This window comes from Onychostruthus taczanowskii, unplaced genomic scaffold (assembly GCF_017590055.1).
Source record: "Onychostruthus taczanowskii isolate IOZ18803 unplaced genomic scaffold, ASM1759005v1 scaffold43, whole genome shotgun sequence".
Classification (NCBI taxonomy): domain Eukaryota; kingdom Metazoa; phylum Chordata; class Aves; order Passeriformes; family Passeridae; genus Onychostruthus; species Onychostruthus taczanowskii.
In genome coordinates this window covers 6,340,432-6,359,251 of record NW_024501792.1, presented here as the reverse complement: position 1 = coordinate 6,359,251, position 18,820 = coordinate 6,340,432, and the positions used below count along the sequence as shown (strand labels likewise).

At 54.7% G+C, this 18,820-nt stretch overlaps 1 protein-coding gene across 2 annotated transcripts in view; it reads left to right on the top strand.

Moving 5' to 3' along the window:
* ETS1 (ETS proto-oncogene 1, transcription factor) overlaps positions 1–18,820 on the top strand; it is a 78,016-nt gene that overhangs the window by 38,945 nt on the left and 20,251 nt on the right. For both annotated transcript variants that reach the window (XM_041413815.1, XM_041413816.1), the window contains 3 exons: positions 14,230–14,349; positions 14,846–15,046; positions 18,404–18,481. In XM_041413815.1, coding sequence (XP_041269749.1) covers positions 14,230–14,349; positions 14,846–15,046; positions 18,404–18,481 — 399 coding nt within the window. The remainder of the gene's footprint in view (positions 1–14,229; positions 14,350–14,845; positions 15,047–18,403; positions 18,482–18,820) is intronic.

The window sequence follows — 18,820 nt, the reverse complement described above, 5'->3', positions numbered from 1 at the left end:
CTGGGCAGTGCTTTGGGGTTGTTTTCTGTTGTTTACCCCCCCGTTGTCAGCACATTTTATCACAATAATCAAACTGTGGCTTTTTGACCCACATGAAAGTTTTTTTCAGAGGTGCCTGCATGTGTTTGTGCAAAGCCACTGAATTTTGGTCACTGCTCTGGGAGCAGAAAAGGGGATTTTTATTTTCTTACCTTTTAGTTTTGAGCAATTGTTTACCGAAACCTGAACCCTCTGAAGAAACAACTTGCAAAAGCTGAGTAGTCCTGGCTTTTTCCACTGGAAAATTAAAAAAAGATGGAGTGGGACACGTGAAATTTGGGTCTTTTTTTTTTCCCCTTCTTTTTTTACCCATTATTGTTAGAGCGGTTTGAAAATGCAATGCCAAGAGCTTTCTCTTTTCAAGTGCTCGAGGCACGTTACCCAACTGCTCCATCCCTCAGACTGCTCCATGAGGTCAGCAAACGCAATTCCTCCTGCTCTGCAGCTGGAAATGAGGAAAAACTCCTTTGCTCAAGTCCTGGCATCAGCCCCTGGCAGCAGAGGAGCCCGGAGGTTGGGAGCAGCATCGGCGGCATTTCCCAAGCCCATCCTTGTGAAGGGCTGCCAGGAAGTTTGGGCTCGATGTTCGGGGCTGTGCCGGGGTCTGGGAAGCCTGGGACAGTTTCCCTTTCCAGCGGCAGCAGTGGGATCTGGGAAGGCTGGGAAGGTTTCCCTTTCCAGCGGCAGCCGCGGGCTTTGGGATGCGGAGCTGTCCCGGTAGCCGCGGCCCGGCGGGGCCGCTCCTCGCTGGGGCTCTTTCCATCCCTTTAAGCGGCTCCAGATTTGAATTTGGCTCCAAAGGCCGGAACATGAAAGGCCCCGGCCCTGCGCCTGTTTGCCTTCGAGCGGGATGACTCGCACCACTCTTGCTTCCAAGCAGCCGAGCCCGGAGCAGCCGGGGCCATATGGATCCTATAGAGTGACCCGACTGCCCGGCGGAGGGGCGCTGCGGGATGGGGAGGGGAGGGATCAGGAGGGGCTGCCCCGAACTGTGTCACCCCCGGGCCGGATCCTTCCCCCCCTTTGGCGTCTTCAGGGGCTTCTGCCTTCCGTGGCTGTCGGGCTGCCCGTCTCTGCCACTCACTGAGAGCCAAAGCTCGGCTGAAAGAAATTTCAAAAATAAAAGAAGAAGGGAAAAGGGGGATAAGGCCCCGGAGGAAAAGGAAGAAAGGGAAGGGAAGGGGAGGATGATGTGCCTTTAAGCCGCGTGTGTAACTGCTCGCTAATCTGGTGACTAACTCTGTGCGCGGCTGCCAAGCCGGGATCCATCCCCAGCCCAAGGCTCGGGAGTCATCGGGTCCCCTCCCTGCCCCATCCTGCGCCCTGCCGGGCGCCAGCCCCCCCGGCCCCCCGCACTCCCCATGGCAATTTATTTACTCATCTGGAGGGCACAGCCCCGGCGGTCTCTTGACTCAGCAGTCCGGAGCCGATGGGAGCTGCGGGAGCAAATTCCAGGCAAGAAATAATCTCATGACTTGTCTCGGAAAAGATTGCTCCGCAAAGATCCCCTGACGGTCACGGAGCGCTCCGTGCCGGCCCCTCCGGCAGAGCCTGACCAGGCTCCCGATTTCCCAACCTCGGGCAGCCGGCCAAGGATTCCGGGGGGACTCACTGCAGCTTTCTCCCTTGGAAAAACAGGCATGGACTCGGGGATGGCACGGGGGCCTCGGAGCCGATACCTTGTCCCCCTGGGACACAGGGAATGGGGAGCTGGAGCCAGCTGGCAGGGCAGGGAGCCCAGAGCTTGGGGCTATGTTGGTTTTTGGGGCATTCCTCCTTTTCTTCCCCTCCACTTTCCAGGGAGGGTTTAAACCCTTCCTTCATCCCCAGGCAATTTTGGTTCCTCCGTCTGTGTTTTTGCCCAGGCACTGGCAGCACCCCCGGGAGGGCTGGCACCGAGGATGACTTTCGAAGCACATTTTTCCTTTGTTTTTTTTCCCCCTGCTGTTGGCTCTTTTTCATCCTGCATTTCTCTCATCCTGGTCTTTTTACCCCACCTCCTCCCCATCCAGAGTAACTGGAGTTCCATCTCTCTCTGAGGGCTCTTTGGGAGGTCTGGTCCCATACCCAGTGTGGGAATGGGGTGGGATTACACCAAGTTGGGAATTAAGGATCTTTACAAACCAGCATTTTTCTGGGAGGAAAGCCCCGGGGATGGGCAGGGCTGTTGGGCTGACAGCTCCTGTGCCTCCTCCTCAGCTGGGACCAAGGCTTGGGATCACACAGCTCCTGGGGCCATGCCACATCCCTGGAAGGGAGCTGGTCCAATGCATGGTGCCCTTGGAGATGAAGGGAGAGGAACCAGCCTTGGATCACTGACGAGACACTCCTGGAGCACCAGGAGCTCGGGGCCAAGCTCCCAGGGGAATCTCACACCCCTCAAACCACACATCCAAGTCACTGCCAAAGCTCCTCCAACCTCTTTAGGGTTGACGGAGGATTCCTGGAGTTCCTGGCAAGGGCTCCCAGCTCCCGAGTCCCAAATGCCGCCCCCTCCACCCCCTCCTCCATTGAGTGTCTCCGAAAGAGCCTCTTGGCGTGAGCAGCCGAATTCAATCAGCCCTTTCACCATCTGCTCCCAGGCACTTCTGCCGGGGAGGGCTCGGGGCCAGGGAGGCTGTAATTCCTTAATAGCTTCCGGATGCTTCGCGGGGTGGATGCGAGGCCTGGGAGTGTCTCAGCCTCTCTCCCCGTGCCCTCACCGAGGTTTCCAAGCTCAGGCTTCCTCTGGGCAGATCCGAGCACCTCTCCAGCCGCTTGCATTTATCCCTGCCTGCCCTTCGCTCTTCCCGGCTGAGGCCAGGAGCTGACATAATCCCGTCCTGGACAGCGCTTGGCTCTGCGATGGGGAGGACTGAGCCTGATGGGGCAGCCCGTCTTTGGCCGCCTTTCCCAGCTCACTCCCACCTTCATCTTCCCAGGGCTTGGTCTGGCCCAATCCCTGCACTGGTCCCTTCCCTGGTGGGAAGTTTCCTAGAAGTAGGAGCTGGAAAAGACGAACTTCTTGGGGATTGGGAAAACCCTCGCTCCTGTGCCTGAGGATACTGGAAACCCGAATGTTGCATGGTGTAACACACCTGGGCAAAGCCCAGGAGCCCTGTGCTCAGCCTGGGATGGAGATGATTAATCTTGGGGCTCTCCTGGAAAATCCCCTTTGTTGCTTTTCTTGTCTGCTTAAAAATTAATAAAACCAGGAGAACTGTTCCTGGGAAATTGTGAAATGAAATTACTTTGGCACCACTGTTCCTGAGGCTGGCGTGGGCTGCAGAACTTTGGTTCCCAGGTTTTTCCCAGGCCCTTCCTGGCCTCCGTCACTGGGGGAGCTGAGCTTGGACAGGGGACAGGGAGGTGAAATGGTGCAGGGCTTGCAGGAGCATCCAGGGATGGCCTTGTCCTGGTTCCCTCCTGGTCCCAAAGGAGAAGCTGGCTCTTGTTCTCCTCTCAGCAATCCCTTGGCTTTCATGGCTTCCAACCCAGCCAGGAAAAGGTTGCTGTCCTGTTGTGGCTGCTGGGATCATCTGCTGCTGTGCAGAGCCTGCCCGGCGCTGGGGGATGTGCAGAGTGTGGGACATGAGTGGTGCCTGTGGAGGGGTCAGGTGGTGCCATCAGCACAGCCACAAGCTGAGGAGATGAGGCTGGCTCAGGTGGCAGAGCAGAAGGAGCACCTTCTCCCTCTCCAGTCCATCATGTTCTCCCTCCCTCCCTCCCTCCCTGGGAGATGCAGCTGCATTGGGACATGGGAAGGTGCTTGGAGCATGTAGTGACTGCTGTGAGCTGCCCTGGGGGAGAGGGGTTTCAGCTGTAGGGGGCTGCTGGGTGTATTTGTGTGTTTTTCAGTGTGTGCTCATGAGCCTGGCCAGGGGCACCCTCAGAGAGGGTCATGGCACTTGTGGGGGCAAGTAAATCCAGGGATGCAAAGGAGCCAATCCATAACCACACAGGGGAATTGGAGACGTGGATCGTTACCTGTCATCTTCTGGCAGCTGCCAGTGGAGTTGACTGTTTGCTCTAAAGAGTTATAAATAATTTTGTTGATTAAAATGATTGATTATTCTTGGTCTAATATTATTTAGGCAGAGCAAACAGTGCTGAGATTTTCCAGCTGCTCTCTGACCTCCCAACCCTGATCTGTTTGCAGAAAGCCTGTGCAATTATTTGTTTGATTTCAAAGCTAAATATCCTAATCTTCCCTCTCCGCCTTTGGAAAGTGCAACTGGCACCGGGACAGCTCGGGCTGATAAGGGAGGGCAGCCCTGGAGTCCTCGTGTGCGGGGACTTCCCTGGGCACGGAGGGGTGAGGGGGGACACGGGGAGGACAGGTGAGGACAGGGCTCCCGTGAAGGAGCCTGTGAGGCTCCTGTGAGGTGAAGGAGCTCTCGGGCTCCTCCTCTTCCTCCTCCTTCTGCCCTGCACACCTCACGGAGCGCTGCCCCGGGCAGAGCCCAGCAGTCCCAGATGTGGAAGCTGTCGCAGCCGGGAAGGAGCGGGGCTGGCCGGGCACGGTCCCCCTGCCAGCCGCGGGACGCGATGCGACTTGCCGCTGCCATTGAGCAATCCCGGCTGTCTGGCTGGCGCTGCCCTGCGGGGAAGGGGTGCCCGGGAAGGCTGCGGAGGAGGGGGTGGGACAGGCAGGAATCTGCAGCTGCCGAGCGGTGCAGGGCTCGCCCAGCGCCCGTCGCCCGCGGCAGCGAGCGGAGGTGACCCGGAGCTGCCGAGCCTGCCTCCCTCCCTCGTCATCCTCTGATCCTTCCGCATCGCCGCCTTGTGCTGGCAGCATCCTGCGGGGATGTTCTGGGCTTCAGGAAGCCTTGGGAACATCCCCAGGGACCTTCCCCATGAGCGCATGGGCACACCAGCGGCGGCTCCAGCTCACAAACATTCCCGGAGGATGAATGGGAGCTGGTGAGCGCAGCAGAGGCTTTGATGTGGACGGACATATCTGGGGGGTTGAACATCACCCCGGCCCCGGGGCAGTGCCACTGTCCTGCCATGTGCTGCCTCGTGTCTGGTGTGACTCGGCCCGGGGGCAGAGGCTGGGCCTGGACACAGAGGGATCAGTCTGAGCAGGGAAATCAAGGGAAGGCTGGGAATTCCTCGGGACAGACAGATTGGAGGTGTTTGGCTGAGCATCTCCGTGTCTAATCCCTTCCCAAGGCAAGGGTAATTGAGGCTTCTGTTGGGACCAGTGATTTCCCAGCAGCAGGGACAGCTCTGGAGTCCATTGGCCTCAGAAATGTCTCGTGTCCTGGTGATGGGCAGCACAAATGATGGGGTTTTATCCAGGGCATGGAGTCATTGCACATGGATCATCGGGATTGTGGGATGAAAACATCCCGAGCTATGAGGTCATGCGTGGCTGCTCACAAAGTGTGCTGGCACAGTTTGTTCTTCAGGAGTGTCTGAGCCGGCTCGGAGGGTTGGGATCCTTTGTGAGTGATGAAAGAGCTCAGCTTGAGTGAAGGTTCCTTGGCCTTCCTCCTGCTGTGAGGGGACAGCCCTGCCAAGAGATCTCAGCCTTCCCTTTTCACACTTCCCATCCTGACAGCATCTTCCCCACACGATGTTCTGCCAATTATCCTCAACCTGGCCTTGCTACATCCCTGCTCTCCCTTGCTGGTAGACTCCGGTGCATGGTTTGGCAGCCCCAGCCTGCAGCAGCAGCTGGACGTGCTGCAGCTGAATCCCCTTTGTGTCTGTCCCTGTTCCTGGATGATGATGAAGGACAGGGAGATGAATATCTGCAGAAGAGTCTGAGGGTTTGTTTGGATGGATGGAGAAATGTTCCAACTGAACTGCCCAGGGAGTACCTTGGGAGCATCCCATGGGTGCTTCTGCAATCCAGGAAAAACCCATGGCAGGGTTCTGGGATGGGTTCATCCTTCTCTTGGGACAAATCCTCCAGTCCCATCCCTCCTTCATCAAAGGTGCCAGAAATGGCAACATCAGCTGGGGACTTGAGGAGAGAACAGCAGAACAAGGTGGGACCTGGCTGGAAGGGGACATGAGCTCTCAGGGACGGTGGGTGCATGTGACCTGGAGCACCATGCCCTCCCTGAGTGCTGGAGCCCAGCATGGGATTGCTCTGGAAGGCTCAGGCTGGGCTCCTGCAGCCCTGCAAGGCTCCAGGGGCACGGCTGGCGCTGAGAGCTCCCGGCCCAGCCCAGGGACAGTGAGGAGCTTCAAACAGCTTCTGGTCATGAGCCCCGTGAGCACCTGGGCTCTGTGCCAGCAGCAGGGCAATATCTGTGTTCATCTGCTCGGTGCAGAGTGCTGGGGTTTGGCAGGGGTTTTTCCCTTTTTTCCCCGCTGCTGTTGAGCAATCCGAGCTCCTCATCTGCTCGGTGGTGCAGAGTGCTGGGGCTTGGCAGGGGTTTTTCCCTTTTTTCCCCGCTGCTGTTGAGCAATCCGAGCTCTGTGGTGGGGGTTTGGTTGAAAGGAGCATCTCCCGGAGGTGGGGCATGACCTGGGCTGGCTGGTTCCACCTGAGCTGTTTCCAGCCGGGCTGGGTGTCCATGACAGGCTTTTCCAGGCTCGGCAGCGCGTGTGTGCCCTGCCCGGGGATTAGAGTCTTTAGAGGCGCGGTTAGCAGGGATTAGGGTGATTATCCGGGGAAGCGTGGCTCACAGGTTTGCACCAGCCTGGGAGGGTCCTCCCAGCCCTGCTGGGCAGCGATCCCAGCCTGAAGGTGAGGCGCTAATCCTGGCTCCAGAGGGGACGCTGCCCATGGGATGTTCCATTGGGAAAGAGGCAGGGAAGGGCTCTAAGGGCCCGATGCCTTTGCCGCCTGAGCAGAAGGGATTTGGGCAGGTGGAGGTTGCTCCTGGCTGGCTGCAGCCTCCTGTCCTGGCTGTGTCCAGCCTGGAGCCTCCATGGGGGTTTAATGAAGCTGGACTCTGCCCACAGGCCAGGGGCTCAGAAAAGGCTGCTGGAAGTTTTAGGTTGTGATGCTGTTAGGTCTGAAGGGACTGCAGAGGCCATTTAGAGCTGATTCAAGAGCGCGGGGCTCTGGTGCTGAGCTGCTGGTGCCGCTGGAGCTGAACTACTCCAGCCCTGTAGCAGCTCATCCTAGAACCCTTGGGTGGGCTGGGTTGGGAGGGACCTTAAAGCTCATCTCATCCCACACGCACCTTCCCTATCCCAGGCTGCTCCAAGCCCTGTCCAGCCTGGCCTTGGACACTTCCAGGGCTAGGGCAGCCACAGCTGCTCTGGGTAATGCTGGTGGAATTCTATTGATGACCAGTCCTGTTTCTTTGATGGTTCCAACGAGTGCTGTTGAGCCATGGCCACATTCCCCAACCTCAGAGGTGGCTGAATCTCCCCAGGGTTTGCTTTATCCATCTGTGCTCCTTCCAGCAGCTGAAATGGGGAGGATGGGGCGAATCCCAGCCGAGGAAAGCCCCTGAGCTGCTGAAGGAAGAGGAGCCGTGGGCCCTGGCCTTGCTGAGCTGGGGGAGCTTTCCCATAATCGCAGTGAGCGTTGACTCAGGGGCTGTGGTTTAGCTCAGCTTCAGCCCTGGCCTTTCTCTAGCACTTCATTCCCTCTTCTCTCCACAAAAGCCAAGGATGCAGTGAGCTGCCCACCAGGCTGCTCCCTTGCGAGCTCCTGGGACTCTCAAGGATGCTGCTTTCCCAGGATTGCCATCCAACACCCACGTTACAAAGCAGGGAGAGTGAGGGAGGAGAAGGAGCCGCAGCCTGAGCAGGGCGGGCTGTGACTGATGGTGGCTGCAGAATCCTCTCCCTGGGCCTGGTCCCTCACAGCTGCCAGAACCCCAGAGCCAAACCAGCCCTTCCTCACCTGGTGGCTGCTCTGTGTCCAGTTTTCCTAATGGACAGCCAGGCCAGGCTGTCCATGGCACACAGGGCTGAACCCCAAAACCTGAGGCCAAGCAGAGCATCCCAACACCTCACCTGCAGCTGAACCTTCCCCCCTGGTGCTCCGAGGGCTGAGAGCCCAAACCTGGGACAAGATGCTTTTATCTGCATTTAGGGAGCACAGTGCTCAGGCCCGTTTTTGAGGGGAAGAGCCGGCCCCCATGGCACACCACATCTCCCTAAGAAAACTGCTGAGGGCCAGAAAAAAGCTGGCTTTGTTGGGCTTTCTGCAGTGCTAAGCACTGTGGGCTTTCGGTTTCCTCTCTTGTTTTTCTCTTGAAGCCCAGCTTTCATCTCACTATTTATTTTTCACTGCTTGGAGGAGGGAAAAAAAAAGACTTATTTTTCTTTTCTTTTTTTATTTTTTTGTTTAAGAAATATATTTATTTTAAATTAAAATAGCAAATGTCTGCACCTTTTGTGCCATCCTTGCAGAGGGAAGCAGAGCTGGTCTCTGGCACGTTGCTGCAGGAAGGGGATCCAAATCTCCTCCATCTGCTCCCGTCCCATCCCATCCCATCCCCACAGCCCCAGGGAACAGCCCTTGCTGTGCTTATCCCTCCTCCCCACCCAGATTTCCTTCTGGTTCTTTTTTCCAGCTTTCTGTCCCATTTTCCCTTTCCCCCCCTCGAATCTCGCTGCCCTTTGGGTCCGAGGAGCCCTAATTGGAACAGGCCGGCTCCTCTACTGCTTCCTGCGTGGGAGTGAGAGGCAACGCTTGTGAAAACAGTTCAAAAGTGCACACAAATTTTTGCCTAATCCTGCCTAAATAACAGGGGGCTCAGCCAGGGTTCTTTGCCCGGGTGTCCCTGCTCAAGGGCGGGGGGCACCTGGGAAAGGCAGAGCTGCCCGAGGGGCTGGAGGTGCCTGGGGGTGCTGGAAACCTGAGCTGGGGACGTGGTGGGGACGTGTGGGGATGTGGTGGGGACGTGGTGGCTCCACGGTGCCTGGCAGCCTTGTTGGGGAGCGTGGGAAGGGTCTCAGCTCCCAGCCCCCGTCTCCTCAGCCTCCTCTGATCCTGAGAAAGGTTCTGGGCTGCTGAACCCTCCCAGCTGGGGGATGTTGGGAAATCTGTGCTCCAGCTTCCCCCAGCTCCAGCTCTGCCCTGCTTTGGATCCTGGGGAAAGCTGGGACACAGGGACTCAGGGAGATGAGCTCGGGGTGGGCTGGGGGGGAACCGTGGTGGCCACGGACTCACTGTGGGCACGTGAGAGGAGGGTGGGAGAGTGAACCCCTGCCACCCCTCTGGGAAACTCCTGCTCCATCATCACCCAGCAGTGGGGGGCCATCCTGGAGCGTGGGCAGCTCCAGGATGGGATGGGGGCTCCAGGGGGATCTCAGCTGCCTCAGGGCTCAAGGATTGGGGTTTCTGAGGGACACAGGCATGAATTCATGGAGCTCTTGGATGCACAGTCTCTGCAAATTATCTTGTTTGAAGACAATGTGCATCTTCCCCCCTAATTTAATCATGGAATCCTGGAATGGTTTGGCTTGGAAGGGCCCCTAAAGGCCATCTCATTCCACCCCCTGCCATGGCAGGGACACCTTCCACTGTCCCAGGCTGCTCCAAGCACTGTCCAGCCTGGCCTTGGGCACTGCCAGGGATCCAGGGGCAGCCACAGCTGCTCTGGGCACCCTGTGCCAGGGCCTGCCACCCTCACAGGGAGGAATTACCTCCTAAAATGTAGTTTAAGTCTAAATCTAAGTCTAAGTCTAATCTAAATCTAAATCTAAATCTAAATCTACCCTGTTTAATTTTCACGCCTTTCGCCCTTGTCCCCATGCCTCTGCCAAGCCACACAAGGGCCTGGGATCTCCATGGCATCCATGTGCTCCAGGCCTGGGAAGGGGAGGATGAGGAAGCCTCAGGGTCCTGCCCTTGGTGTCCGTCCATCCATCCATCCATCCATCCATCCATCCATCCATCCATCCAGGCAGGGACAGGAGGTGCTGTTGGGGTCAGGTGTCTCTGCTCTGACCCTCTCCACATCCATTTCCAGCAGCTACTGGGTGAAACCCCACCCAGGGACACACTGGGGCTCTGATGGAAAAAAAAGTGAGTGGCCGAGGGGAGCTTGGAGTGGTCACTGACCCCGAGTGGAAACTCTGCTGAAAAATGACTTTGCTCCCATCCTTCTGCTCTGACCATCCTTTTTTTGCCCTGTGTGCCATTTATTTTCCTTCTGCAATCAGCTGCATTAAATGGCTTTGGCGTGCAGAGGAGTTCTCTGCATTTGAAGGTCAAAATCCCTAAAGTTTGTAAATCTGAGTCCTTTAAAAAGATCAGATGTGTGGAAATAGTTTACACATGCAGGGCCTGGTGGGAGCAGAGTGGGAATGTGGCTGGGAGATGAACTTGGTGATCTTGGCCGCTTTGCTCCTGGTTTTCTCTCAGGCTCCACGTGCCCCTGGCTGGGGGGTCTGGGCAGGTCCCCGTTAGCACAGAACCCATCCAGGGCATTGCCAGGGTGGTTTATCCTCTTGTGTCTCTGAGTCCCATCCCCAGGGCTGTCAGAGAGCTGAAGGGGCCTGGTTTGGAGAAGCCACGGAGCCTCCAGATCCCTCTTTGCCTTGGAAAGCTGCAGCCAGATAAAAGCTGTCCCCATGAGAGGCAAATCCTGCGTCTCTGCTCTGCAGATGCTGCTGACATAACTCTCCAGGGCGACTGCAACTCCTGGCACTGTTTAAAAATCCAACCATAGCTCCCTGCCTGCTCTCCCAGGAGGGAAATCAAAGGCGGCTCTGTCGGCACAGGACGAGGACATGGCATCCCCACAGCTGGGTGCACGTGGCAGCCGTGTCAGGGGGCTTTGATGGGCTCGTAAAAAACAGCCAGAAATCCCAGCCTGGCCCCTGCTGCTGAGCTTGCTTTTGGGATTAAAGCCTCAGTATTCCTAAACTGGGTTTAGGTAGAACAGCTGGGCCTGCTGCTGGCTTCTGCCCCAGCCCTGCACGCAGCCCTGTGCTCCATGGGCAGCACTGAAGGAGAGGTTTTATTGGTGCAAGGTTTGATTAAAATCTTGCAAACAGGTTTCAGATGGCACTGAAAGCTGATACCGGGGCAGCTAAACCAGGCTTGTTGCTTTTGTTCCTGAAATTCTGCTCAACTCTGACCTTTAGGCATGCCAGACTGGAGGCGAAGGGCTGGAGGACATTGCCTGGGCTGGGTTTGCCTCCACGGGAAGGAATTTCCCTGCACCAGCAAAGTTCATAGAGTTACAGGATATTCCAGGTTGGCAGGGATTTACAGGGATCACTAAGTCCAAGTCCTGGCCCTGCACAGAGCTGGGTTGAAGCCCACCATGCTCCCTGCACATAAACCACCCAGTTTTAAAATAAATACTGATATATTTAAATAAATTCAGTACCCCCAAAGCAGCAGCACAAGAATTTAGGGTAAAAACTGTCCATCCACCCCATCTTTCTGGAGCCACCCGGCCAAGCCTTGTCCCCAGACATGTCTGCAGAGCTTCACACACGTTTGGTTTTCTTAGGTGAGTTTTCCCCAGCTCTGGGGCACTGCTGACCCAGCCAAGGCTTCTGCAGGCTCAGGGCTTTGGTGCTGCTCTGTCCTCAGCAGAAATTCAAACAAGTGGCTGCGACCTCTCAGGAAAAATGCAGATGATGTTTTAGTCCTAAATCTGCCGAGCACAACAGATTTTGCAGAGGCCTTGAAATGCACATTTGGGTTGATTTGGGTGTTTAAATAGAAACCGTCCTCTGGCATGTTTTTTTTTTTTATTTGGGAACAGATTGTTTGCTTCCCTGTGACCTCTCCCTGGGAATCACTTTTAAGTCTCCCCTGTTTTGACAGGTTGTTTGTGCAGAGCTCAGCATTCACCTTCCTAAACCGAAATCTTATCCTCCCGCTACTGAAAAATTGATTTGCTGGGCTTGTGCAAAGCCAACCCATGGATCCTGCATGACCAAAGAGCAGGATCAGGGATGGGCCCTTGCTGTTGCAGAGATAAAAATACTGGTTTTCACCCTGCTCTTGGTGTCTGGCCTGAGGAGCTCACCTCCACACAGGTTTTCATGGTGATTCAGTGTTAAAATTGGGGTTAGAACCGTTTTCTCAGCCTGGCCCTGACTCATCTTCCCAGGGCAGGCAGGAGCTGCTGTTGAGGCAGGCGGAGGGAGCAGATTCCTGGGTGGTCCCTGTGACCACAGAGCAGGGAGAGCAGAGCATTCAAATGTAACTTGAGGATGAAGGGAAAGGGGCACCGAGCCACTTTCTCCCAGTGTTATCTCAAGCAGCAGATGGGGAACAGAGATAGCGATGGTGGCTGCTCATTTTCCATGCCCTCTCCAGCCAAATCCAGTAAATAATGAAGTGTAATTTGCCAAATAGCCTTTGGATGTGGGATTTGCTTTCAAAGGTCCTGATCCTGCCACTGTGGAGGCAATCCTGGGTTTGTGTGCTGGGCTGAGGGCAGGAATTGTGTCCTGAAAGACTGTGTTGGGAATTTCACTGCTCCTACCTGAGCCAAGAGTCTGCAAATCATTTCTTGAGAGCCTTGGGGACTTGGCTGGAGGACGTGCAAAGGGAGAGGGCAATTTTTGTACTGGGGCTGAGAGGTGGAAGGTGCAGAAGTGGGGACAGAGAGGTTGCTGGGTTTGGCCTGGCAGTGGAATTGTGTCAGGAGCATCCAGGAGATGATCTGGGGATGCTTTGCAGCATTGTCACCCTCACCCTGTGCTACAGAGCTGCATGTGGAGGTTTATCCATGGAAAAACAGGATTGTTTAGGTTGGAAAAGCCTTCTAAGATCATGGGGTCCATCCACTGCCCAGCACTTCCAGGTCACCACCAACCCATGTCCCCAAGAGCCACATCCACAGGTTTTTTAAACGTTTCCAGGGGTGATGACTCCACCACTGCCCTGGAATTCTGTTGACCCAACCCCCAGATTCCCACATGGAAAAAACCCAGTGTTGGGTTGTTTGGCCTTTAAATGATGGCCATGAATTTGGTTGGGGAGGAGTTGAGTGGAGCAGGAATTCCAGACTGGGCAGCTGGGCTGGCTCTTCCCCGTGGCTGCTTCCATCCCTGACTCTGTGTTTTATCAGGAATACACCAACACTGCCTGGAACATACCCTCAGCAGCATTTTGCAGGTGTAAAGGTTTATTAAATCAGGAGTTTAACGAACTTGAAGTGATGGAAACTGTGGTGGTTGAGTTTCCACAAGACACAGAATTCTTTGATTTTCAGTGTCTGTGAGAACACCAAAGACTTTGCCCATGGTCTAATTTTTCCACTGAGTTTTCATGGAAAATTTCCACTAGGCTGCAGAGCTAAACCAACCTCAGGTGGAAGATTTCCATCTCTGCTGACCAAGGGCAGTTTTTGGGGTGGTGGTTGTTCAAGACTTTCCTTCTCCATCAAAGATGTTTTTCAGGAATACTGAAAGTACAGGAAAAAGAGCCAAACCTCTATTCAGATATTTTGCCTCAAATGGTTGCTTTTATTTGTGAGACTCTTTGGCTACAAAGCTTCATCTCCTTCCAAATAAATTAGAAAAAGGGATTTAAAAAAGGAAAGGAAGAGGTTTGGTCCTTGTCAGGACTGACTCCAGGCCTGGCTCTTGGCTTGGCCCTGCTGTCCCATGGGATGGCTGGTGTTGGCCATGACTCACCCTGGCTCCGTGCTATGGATGTGCATGACGTAACTCTGGGCTAATGTGGGATTTTCCAGCTCTTTGTTTCCCTTCCCCCCTCAAATGGGTATTCTGCCACTCCTCCATCCTGTCTCAGCCCGCTGTCAGCTCGTTTTTTCATGGACTCTTAGAATCATGGAATGGTTTGGGGAGGGGACCTCAAATCCCATTCCATTCCACCTCCTGCCTTGGGCAGAGACACCTTCCACTATCCCAGGTTGTTCCAACCTGGCCTTGGACCCTTCCAGGGAAGGGGCAGCCACAGCTTCCATGGGCAACCTGTGCCAGGGCCTCTGCATTCCCACAGGGAAGAATTTCCTAGGATAAAGAATTTTCTAGAATTCTTTAATTTTCTCCTTGCTTTTCTTTGCGCTGGGATGACAGAGTGGTAATTCAGGGATGTTTTTTTCCCTCTTTCTTGCGGATCCTGGTGTGGGACTGTACCTTCCTCGGTGCCTGGAGCTGCTGAGCCATTTCCCAGGCTCCAGACACACCTGGAATGCTGAAGCCCAGCAGACTGTCTGGAAAGGCCTTGATATCATCATCCAGTAGCACATTCCAGAAGCTTAGGGACACCATGTGCACCTGGCTAGCATTCCCTGACATCTTTCCCGGCCCCATGTCCTCATGGCTGTGTTCCTCTCTTGCTTCTTTCAGACATGGAATGTGCAGATGTGCCTTTATTAACGCCCAGCAGCAAAGAAATGATGTCCCAGGCACTGAAAGCCACGTTCAGCGGCTTTGCCAAGGAGCAGCAGCGGCTGGGAATTCCCAAAGGTAAGACTTGGCTTCCTGTGAATGACCACAGTGCCCACAGGGGTTGTGTCCTCCTTCCAAGCTGCCCAGAATTCCCTGTCTGCCATCTCCCCTGCTGGTTCTCCTCAGGTGATGTTGCCTTTCAAATACCACCTGAAGCTTCTTGGAAGCTTCAGCTGGAAAAATGTGGACAAGTCATCTCCACTAAAGAAAGAAGCAGCAGAAACCCTTTACCAGAGGCTGGTGACAGGGAGAAACCAAGAAAATTGGAGAAATGGGTGGGAGAAGGGGGTCAGAGAAGTGATGGGATTTTTAGAAATCCCGAACAAATCCAAAGCTTGTTCCTTGGATGAAACGTGTCTGCATTAAGGCTGATCCAGGCTGGGCATGGTGTTCCTCACACCCTGATGCCAGTGGGCTGCCAGTCTCCAGGGATGAGGCTGTGCTAGTGCAGGGCAGCTGCAGCACTGTCTGTGTCCTGTTTTCCTGGGGTGCTGACGGCTGGATCCCTCTGCAGACCCCCAGCAGTGGACGGAGACGCACGTGCGGGACTGGGTGATGTGGGCAGTGAACGAGTTCAGCCTGAAGGAAGTGGATTTCCAGAAGTTCTGCATGAACGGAGCTGCCCTCTGTGCCCTGGGCAAGGAGTGCTTCCTGGAGCTGGCACCTGACTTTGTGGGAGATATCCTTTGGGAACATCTGGAGATCCTGCAGAAAGGTCAGTCCTGGGGTGTCCCAGGTGAACAATTCACAGCATCCCTGCTAGCCTGGTTCTGGGGCTTTCCAGAGACCAGGAGGTGTTCACCATGAGCTTTAATCCAAGGAAAAACATCTTCCAAAGCCCAGCTTTTCAGCAGGATTCCAAATGGGCATCCCACGGCAGCGGGCAAGGCGAATCCTGGCAGGGCCTCAAAGAGGCAGAGTGTTTGTGCCGGCTGCTTGGCAGGGATCCCCAGTGGGCAGGGACACTGTGACTGCCTGGAATCCATGGTGGGATTTTCCAAAGCATTTTTCCTCAGCCTGTTCAGCTCCTGTTGTGAATTTTACTATTTCCTCCACTGGAACTGGGTACAGGAATACAGCCAAAATCCTACCCGAATTTCCCAGTGGCAATTGGAAGCTGCTTTGCTTTGTTCCATGTCCCAAAAAAGGGTGTTCCATGTCCCCAAAACCAGCATTTCTGGGAGGAGAAGCCATCTATGCCATTCCCTGCATGACAGCACCCAAGGGCATTAAGTTTCAGTGACTGGGGGCACGCACTTTAATTTAGGGTGTTGATTTTCCATGTCTGGATGCCCAAGAGGACGGGGATGGTTTCTAAGGAGCAGGTGAGGAGCTGAGCACCACTACCTGAGCCACAAGCAGGAGCTGCAGCACACCTGGGCTCTTTTCCCAGCTCCCTTCTCTGCAGAGCTGTTTGCTTTCCTGGAATGTCCCCTGTGCTGTCCTACTGACCCTGGTGGCAGGAAGGGGAGGGGGAGCATAGTTATTCCTTCCAGGAAACCATTGACAAATGGATGTTAATTGCCCATTACTAATTTTACTGCTACCTGTGGTTGCAGAAGGTAAACATGGCCCTTCCCGGGCTCTGGGCAGGCCAGGCTGTTTTCCTGCTCTTGGGCTCTAAATCTGGTCTGTCCCTTTTGTTTTGCATATTTTTCATGGAGTGCTTGGATCAACACCGAGCAGTTTAACCAAACAAAGCCAAACCTTGTGGTCAGCCCAATTTCTCCTTGCATTGAGCCATTGCTTGCACCTTCCCACAGCCCTTCTTCCCTGCTGTCCCTGCCCATAGTTGGGAAGTCTTCAAGGTCCTTTCCAGCCCAGCCCTTCTAGGATTCTGTAATTCTGTGATTTTTTGGGCTGTGCCCACTGGATAGGGTGGGATGTGCTGCAGGCACTGACTGAGGCACCAGGGCTGGGTTTGCACCTCCTTCCTGCAGTTTCCCCACACATGGAGATGGAATTGATGCTGTAAATTTATGGCAGAGGGGAATCATAATTTTAGACAGCACTGACACATGTGGGTATTCAGACACTGAATTGGTGCTACAAAGGCCTGGGATAGGGAGGAGTTTTTCAAAGAAGCTGAAAATCTTTATGCCTGCTGCACCTCTTCTTCTGAAAGGCTGAAAATGAATAAAGCTGAATTTCTGTGTCTTCACACTCTTGGTGTTGCCCTGGGAAGCCAGAAATCTCTGTTGCCTGTTTGGTTTCATTGATGACTTTGTCACTCTTGTGCAAGCAGGGCCCTTGCTCCTCTGGTAGGCTCTGAACACAATTCCAGTGAGGTGTTTGGGGAGTGACAAGGAGCCCCCAAGAAATAACCAGCCTCCCCCCAGGACTGGTTTCTGTTCCCTGTAAGTGCTGGGGCTCATCTCCAGCCCTGACCAGAGCTGGGCTGGAGCTGTTCAGACAGAACAGAGCTGTCCCTGTCCCTGCCATGTCCCTGCCCACACAGGAGGAGCTGGGGCTCTCCCTCTGCGCCTGGATGTGACGTGGGAAGAGATCCAGGTGTCTCCAGGCTCAGCCAGGGCTCCAACTTATCTCTCCATCTTCCCCACCATCATCACTGGGGTTGTTGGTGCTGGGAGTGGTTCTTAGCCCCAAAATGCCTGGCTTTACCTGTGCTGCTGGCCCGGGGTTGTGCTGGGACAGGCTGTGACCCTGCTGTCCCCTGAGCTGACCCTGTCCCCTGTGAGCACTGCGTGACTCACCTACCACAGGCTGCTCAGGATTTAAAAACAGCACATGGGTGCCTTTTCCTTGCATGGATTTGGGTATTTTCAGGCTCACTTTTCCATAATTCTTCCTAAAATAACCTCCTCAGTTACCAGCAGTCAGCAGTGCCCTGCACTTGACTCTGAGCACAGCCGAAGGTTCTCCCCTGCTCTGTGGTCACCCCCTGCCCCTTGGCAGACGCTGTGGAGAGAGGAACAGAGCATTTCTCATTAGTCCTCTGTGTTTGCACAACCCCTCCTTTTGTTAGGGAATATTTTCCAGCCTGCAGTCCCCAGGGGAGAGGGCCAAATTTAGGCTCCTCACAGGCGAACGTGCGTTATCTGTGCTCGGCTTCTCCAGAGCTGGGGCAGAAACAAACCCAGCCAGAGCTGCCGGGGGGCCTTGCTTTGGTTAAAGGAAAGAAAACCCTCATCCCTCTATCCCTGCTCAGCATGCCATGCTGGATTGAGTCAGGTGTTCAGGGAAAAACTGCTCAGGGTAGGGGCAGGATGGCTGTTACATGGGAAAGCAAATTCAGCGCAGGCCAGGAGGAGCAAAGTGCTCGGAAAAGCTCAGGAGGAGCAAGGTGCTTGGAAAAAGGCACAGGAAGCAGGGAATCTATGCCTTGATGTGCTCCATGCTCTGTCCCAGTGAGTTATGCCTGAGGAAAGCTGAAATTTGCCATTTTGACCATATATACATGGAGGAGTCTGTGTCAGGAGTGGGGTCAGGGACAGTGAGACAAAGCAGTTTGGAACATGGAATGTTCTGCCTGTATCAGGTGCTGCACAGGCTGGGAATTCACACAGATTTGGGGTTAGAGGAGCTGGCTTTGGGATGGGTCACCCACTCCCTCGTACCCACCTACTGCTGGTCTAAAAATAGGGCTTTTCCAGGAGAACAACTGTCCTTGTGTGGGGAGGTTTTCCAGGAGCTCATACATGGAAGTGTGCTCAGCAAGCCCCAGGAGAAGGAGAGGCAACAGCAGTTTTCCAGGAGCTCACACGTGGAAGGAAGTGTGCTCAGCAAGCCCCAGGAGAAGGAGAGGCAACAGCCTGAGGCAAGCAGGGAAATGCTGCAGCTGGGAGCTCAGAGCCTCCTGGAGCCCTGGCTGAGAACGTTGTTGCTGTTGGGGTTGGGTTTAAGCTTGGCCATACCTGCAGCAGGAATTCCCAAAGGACCCCACGTGGCCCAGGTTCCTGTGGGATTTCAGCTCTGGATTAATTTCTGTTGCTCAGAACATCCCAGTTTGACCTGGGGAGATTTTGGGAAGTTCAGGGCTCTCTGTGGCACAAGTGTTGCACAGCTCCGTGTGCCTTCCACTGATGACATTTCCTTCCTTTCCTCTCTGCAGAAGAGGTGAAACCGTACCCAGCAAACGGAGTGAGCACCACTTACCCTGAGTCCCGCTACACCTCAGACTACTTCATTAGTAAGTCTCAATTAGCAGTGTCAATTATCACCATTGCCATGCCTGGAAGCACCTTAGAGCAGAGGTTTGTCCACACCACAACAGGAATGCACCCTGCAGAGGGGGATCTTGTGTTTCCAAGGGTTTAGGGTTCATTTGGAAGCCTCCTGGACTTTTTGGTGGCTGACTTGTGTGCCAACATCTGATTTCTTCAAGCTGTTTGTTTGAAGCTGTAACTCAGCCAACTTTGAAAGCAGCCTCAGCACACCTGAATACTGGGAATTGTAAAAAGCCTGTTAAAAAAGGGGGGGAATGGGGGGAAAGGCTGAATTCTGGACTGCCAGGGAGAAGCCTAGCAAG